Here is a 6390-nt window from a genome sequence, read left to right on the forward strand (position 1 = left end):
ATTGTTTCTTTTCAAACTTGAAAGTATCAGTCGAGCTCCTCAATCAGGCAGCGTGATGGGGAGGGGACTTGGTTTGTCTCTGTCTTCCCCACCGGCTCAAATATCAGTGGCTTGGGGGCATCTTGATCCCCCGGATACCACAGAGATGAAGAATCTTCAGAGACTTCAGTGAAAGTTGAACTTGCGTCTGGACTCATGGTGGTGATGCTCTCGTTCTGGTTTCCGCTCGGCTCATCCTCATCGCTGCTTCCTGATATGACCTCTATCATGGGTTTGAACAGCTGCTGTGAGGAGAACGTTGCAGTGAAGTCTGCATCGTCCACGTCCTCCAGATCGGGCAGGTCGTCCATGTGTAGTGAGCGATTCAGTGGGAGGAGGATGGTTTCTAGCTGCTCTTCATCCTGAAGCTCTGTCACCAACGGACCTGGACCATGTGGAGGTGCTACCTCCTCTGCTTCAGGAGGAGCTGCCCTGACCAGAGGAGGCTGCTCCTTCTCTCCGTTCTCTCTCATGTTTGTCTGCTGGATTGAATGTGACTGATTCTGTTGCTGTTTGTGATCAACTGCTTTCTCTGTCTCAGACACAATCTCTGCAGCACCGTCTTGCTCTTGCTCTTCTTTGTCCTCTCTCAGCCGCTGATTCTTGTTTGATTTGTACTGATTATCTTTCTCTAGTTGCTCCCTTTCCAACCCTTCACCTGTCTGATCTGCCTCTACATGCACCCTCTCTGGTTTTTGTGTGTGTGCTGCTTGACTTTGCAAGAACTCCTCATGTGCATCCAGGCTGTTCTGCACAAAGGCCTCGATCTTCACTTGAGATGAAGTCCAAATCTGGGGGTCGTTTTCCTCAGAAGTGGAAACCTCAGTCTCCCCTGAAATAAACAAGACAGACACTTTTAATCATCTTAATCACACAACAGCCTATCTGGAAATTATGAGATGTTTGTTCACCTTTCTCCTGCAGCTCTCGCAGCCGCTGCCTCTCTTGAGCTTTCTCCCGAATCATTGCTATGCCATCCAAGCTGTCCTGAATCTTCCTCCTCTCTCGTGTTTCCCATAGCTCCCTCTCTTTGCGCTCCCCTTCCAGCCCTCCCGCCACCCATGCCACTGCACAAGCCCTGTCCTTGGGAAACACTGGACGATCATCAAGATAGGTGAGCTGCTTGAGGCGCACAATCACCATCTTCCTGTAGTTTGGGATTTTCCTCACCACCTCGTTCCCCATCAGATTCAACACTCGAAGCTCGGGCATGGCCTCGAGCACGTGGAGGATCTCTGGGTCATTCAACAGGTTGTGAGACAGATCCAACACACTGATCGCCAAACACTGACTCAGGTGCTCCACGTCCAACACGGTCTTCAGCTTGTTGTGGGCGACGTGCAGAGTGGTGAGGCCTTGGAGGCCGGAGATGTTCTCTATTTTCTGGATGTAGTTGTTCGAGACGTTCAAGGCGCCGAGTTTCTTCAGATGCTCGAGGTTCTCCAGCTTGGACAGGAGGTTCTGCTGGAGAAACAGGCAGCGCAGATCAGTCTGAGCGTCCAGGTTCTTGATGCGCTGGAGGCCGTTGCTCTCCAGCCAGAGACACTTGAGTCCTGTGTACTCCTCCAGGTTCTCGATGGTCGAGAAGCCTTTGAAATGCAGATACAGTGTGTCATTGAGGCGAGGCGTAGCGTAAAGTTTGTTCTGCTTGCAGTGATCCTTCAGGAACTTCTTAGTCATCCGCGGCCATGACAGTATTTGTTCACGTTCTTTGTTCTCTTGACCTCCATCCTCCATCATGGCATCAACTCCATTCTTAGCAAAAGTTGGTTCAGGATTTCCCCCGTCCATTTGATCTGCCTCTTTCAGTAAGAGCAAGCTCAAATCGTTGCAGCAGAAGCTTGTAGAGGCACTTCCGGTGTCAACAGAAACCGCCACTGATATGTTAAGGGAGCTGCCTTTGCTGCCAAACTGTTGAGAGGCTGCAGCCTTTGATCTCACGACAGTGTTTACTTTCTAATTGCATACAAACCATTTACAGTTTTACTATCATCAGTTGACTTTGGCCCAAATTATTTCCTTTTGATGGGATCTTTTAGGCATTCTCCAAGGAGTCATATAGACTAAAATCCATGAGAACATATTCATTAGACTTATTGTTACTCCTTCAATTCCTAAATATTTGTTATGGGATATGAACTTATATGGTGTAAAAGCATCAGTGCATATACTAGACAAATGACAAACAAAGATGCACAAAACAAGCAGCTACTGACCTACTACGAAGTTTTATTCTCATGTCTTCAGTATTTATATGAATTGAGTTAACTGACAATGACTCCATGGACAGCAATATGGATCCAGGTTGGCTTATCCTGTTAAAATAAAGTGCAATGTATTGATATTGAAACAAACGGCTATTTATACTTTCCTGGCGAACCAGTTATTTCGAGTACAACTTGAAAAACTAAAATAATGTTAGCTTTTGATGACAAACAGACATTCAAAATGTGTAAATAATCGCCTGTATTTTGTTATGTTTGAGTCATTTGTACAAATGGAGATCAAAGTAACTAAATAAGAGTACTAAATTATAGCATTGTCTATTTTAATGACATTGTGTCAGTGATGGTAAATGTTAATAATGGAACCTTAGAGGGCTACAGAGCTGCAACAACAGACACAAACAGCAGGTTTTACATGTGTCACTGATGGCAATGGTATTGTAGTAAAGACTGGGTTAAAGTGAATTTAATACTAACAAAATCTTTGAGGTTCACAAGGCACGGACATTATTTGGCTAATGATAATAACAGCATCTCACCATCATCATTTCAGACAGAGCAGTAAAGTCACAACAAATTTGAGTCTTTTATGTAAGTCATTGAAAAGAAAGCAGTGTTTCAGTCATTAAGCCTCATGTTCCACTGACCAAGACTACATAAATATACATATGGAAATACCAGTACAGATGTTAAAGCAGTGAAGTGTCCACTTGTCACATGTTGCAGATTGTTGCCTCAGGGTTTTTGACCCGTAATTTCGCCTACATGTATCCAACAGTAATATCACTGAATTTTTAAACGCAATCCAAAAAACACAATTACTAATCAATATGAGGACACACACAATACTTAAGAAGAAAAAATAATATTTCTACCTTGTTCTCCTTAATCTTTAGGGAAACCTAGTGTGGGTAGCCAAAGCGGTCATCTGTATTATGTGCTGACTAGTCAACTTCTTTTTCCATGGAGACTGGATTTCTTGTTATTTGTTACCTGTGTCACTGTGAGGAGTCTGAAGCGTGACATAGATTAGGAATCCTATATATATGCCTGTCTGAAAAAAACAAACAATATATCTTGCCATTTAGTACAGAAAATTGTATTTGTGTATTCGGGTGTATTAAAATACAATATATACGAGCACAGAAAGTAGAAAAGAATAAAACATAAGTAAAGGGATGACACCATAACTGTAATAACAAGTAAGTAAACGTTCACGAACTAGTCCAGATCTTCCTGAATAAATCACAAACTTATCTGTACTGAAGTTATCTGTACTTTGTATTCATTTCAGTTTGTTAGTGGTTTAAAAGATAAACGTCAACGATCCTCCGCTCGTGCAGCTAACGTTTATGTCAGTTTCCATGGTGACGCTAGGACCGGTACGTCTGACAGGCCGGATGTTGTTCCTCGTTGCGCCTCGGACCGTTTGAGCCGTTGCACTCCGCCGTCAGGGAACAGACATGGCGTCGGGGTTCATACTGAGTCGTGGTGCGCTGACATTAGCGACTCACTGTCAGCGTGTTTGCAGAAACGTGTCGCTGACACAGGTCCGAGAGAAGAAGCGATGGATGAAGGCCTACACGTACCTTATGGCGAAGAAGCTGAAGCTGGAGGGGCCGCCGCCGCCGAAGCCACGGTAACAATCACCCGAGAGTTCACCAGAGAGCGTTTCAAGGCCATTCTTGGATTTGACATGTGTCCGGATGTGTTTGTTTACAGGATCGATCTGCACTACATTATATTTGCATTAAACACGTTTTTCTCTGCAGATTTGTTCAGCAGCACGTGAGTTATTACTACGTCCACTGCTTTTAAAGTGAAGCCAGGGGCGTAGTTAGCAATCATGGGGCCTTCACTCATAGGGAGGCAAAAACCTGGGGCCCCCAATTTTTTATTGAAAAGCTTTGCATTGATAACAATTCAGTCATAACATTTTATGTTCTCCTTATTTCTTAAAATATATATAAATCATTGAGACCTGTCCATATCTGTTGACTAATAAAAATGGCCTGTAGGCTTATGAGCCTTTTAAAGCTATATCGGTGTCAGCATTGGCTGTATGCTCTGATATGGAAACTTTTACTTGAGTCTGAACAAGGGACGGTAACTGCAGCAGATTTTTCTGTGGCACAATATGAACCCACCCCTGCTGGGATCTTGGCACCTTTAGATAGGTGGGGGGAAATCTTGAATAGTTTTGAGCTGATATTTCCTCAAAACACTTTTTTGTTATTTATATATTTACTTTTCGCCAAAGTTTTGGCCCAACCATTTTATTGATTGGTTGATGGAATTGGCTTATATAAGCATTTCATAAGGATATAATTGTAATAATGTGTACCAAAGAGTTAAGTTATATTGGGTTGTATTTGTTTATTAGTTTTTTTAATAAGTTTAACCTGTAAAATATCAAACCTTCTTTGTAAGGGTTTGATGATGGCGTCATAGGAAACATTAAACCAACTTTGGCCAGTCTTCACAAGTATGTAATATCTAGTTAAGACACCTCGTGCAGAAGAAGACCATTTCTGTCTGACTTTCTTTCAGCTCCCACCAGCCTCTGTGGGATTACCATGCCGAGGTTCAGGCTTTCAGCACCCGCCTCCGTGAGAACTTCTCCCAGGAGCTACTGAAGACGGCATTCGTCAACCCATGTTACTTGCAGGCGGAGCAAGAGAGGAGACGGGGGCTGGGCGTGGACTCAGAGACCATCGCTTTGGTTCTGAGAGATAACATTCAGCTGAGTGCGAAGGGGGTGAGCTTCACCCAGAGCCTCCTGACAGACTGGTGCAGGGCCAGCTTCCCGAGCCTGCCGAGCGAGGGGGTGGAGAGCATCGTCGGGCACCTCACCAGTTCAACGGTTGTGACCTATGTCGCTAGAAATCTCGGCGTTGAAGAGTTAACCATGAGCGCAGAATTCCCTGTTCCTGATGACGTGCTCCATTCGACGTTCATGGCCGTGATCGGTGCCCTGCAGGAGAGCAGTGGGGCCGAGCGAGCAGGATTCTTCCTCAGGGTAAGAGGCTTGGTGTACAGGATCACAAAGACTCCACCGAGAAAAACATCTGTCTTCTTGAACTCGCTCACCTTTTACCTTCTGTCCCCTCTGTAGGATTTCATGGTGACTCAGCTGATAGGAAAGGACCTGTTTGATATGTGGAAGGTGGTTGACCCGATGGGACTATTGGTGGAGGAGCTTACAAAGAGGAATGTAGCTTTGCCAGAGCCTCGCCTCATCAGGTCTGCTGGAGCCAGCACTGTCCTGCCACTGTACTTTGTCGGCTTGTACAGGTATGTATGCTGCTATGGAGGCCGTTACCCAAATTGTATTAGTTAATACAGTTTTTAAATAGAACAAGTTGTTGGTAGTTAGAGCTGGCGTGTGTTAAAAATCAAGTTACATTACAAGTTGTGCTTCTGAGGTTTATTATTTTCCGATGTTGCTGATTTTGTTTGTTTTTGCTCACCTGTGTATTTCAGCGATAAGAAGCTTCTGGCTCAGGGTCCAGGAGAGACGCTTGCATCAGCAGAAGAGGAAGCAGCTCGAGTGGCCCTCCGAAAACTCTATGGCTACAGCGAGAACCGCAGACCCTTCGACTTCTCGCCACAGCAGCAGCATCAGCAGCCTTTAATTGAGGCCGTCAGCAGCAATTAAGGAAGTCACAGCTGTTGCCGGAATTCATTTAAAAGGATAAAGTCACGCAGAAAAAGTGGCTTGAATCTACTTCAGAAATCATTTGAGATTCAGTACGTCTTGTTTGAGGAATCCGGACCTTTTGTGGATTATGAGGAAGGAACAACGGAAACAAGGTTGGCATGTAACTTGGTGAACATCAGTCCAACGGCGCACCACAATGATTCTGTTGGATATATGCTGATGATCCAAATTAACTGCACAGTAATCGGAGCATTCTTGAATACATTGTACAACATAATCAAAACTCAACTCCACCGCCCTGGTTAGTAACCTATTGGTTCAGCTGTCCATCACATAACGTCCTGATATCTGCCTGCCCTTGTAAATACTACAATTGTCATGGGTTTATTTGGGTTTATTCTGTTGTAATATGTTGCTCAATAAAAAGTATGTATACATCCAAACCAATTGTATGTGTTCGGATTA

The 6390-nt window shown here is 44.3% G+C and overlaps 2 protein-coding genes across 2 annotated transcripts; one reads left to right on the forward strand and one right to left on the reverse strand.

Annotated features, from left to right (window-relative positions):
- Positions 1 to 3: 3 nt before the first annotated feature.
- On the reverse strand, positions 4 to 1992 carry LOC133952151 (dynein axonemal assembly factor 1-like). The gene is made up of 2 exons (XM_062386471.1): positions 951 to 1992; positions 4 to 871 (listed from the first exon to the last, which is right to left on the reverse strand). The coding sequence occupies exons 1-2, from the start codon at positions 1828 to 1830 to the stop codon at positions 27 to 29; spliced, it is 1725 nt and encodes a 574-aa protein (XP_062242455.1). The 5' UTR covers positions 1831 to 1992; the 3' UTR covers positions 4 to 26.
- A 1695-nt stretch (positions 1993 to 3687) lies between these two features.
- On the forward strand, positions 3688 to 6372 carry mrpl44 (mitochondrial ribosomal protein L44). Its single transcript, XM_062386631.1, has 4 exons — positions 3688 to 3903; positions 4815 to 5283; positions 5380 to 5558; positions 5748 to 6372. Exons 1-4 carry the CDS (start codon positions 3728 to 3730, stop codon positions 5920 to 5922), a joined length of 999 nt encoding a protein of 332 aa, XP_062242615.1. The 5' UTR covers positions 3688 to 3727; the 3' UTR covers positions 5923 to 6372.
- Positions 6373 to 6390: the final 18 nt, after the last annotated feature.

This window comes from Platichthys flesus, chromosome 4, assembly GCF_949316205.1.
Source record: "Platichthys flesus chromosome 4, fPlaFle2.1, whole genome shotgun sequence".
NCBI lineage: Eukaryota > Metazoa > Chordata > Actinopteri > Pleuronectiformes > Pleuronectidae > Platichthys > Platichthys flesus.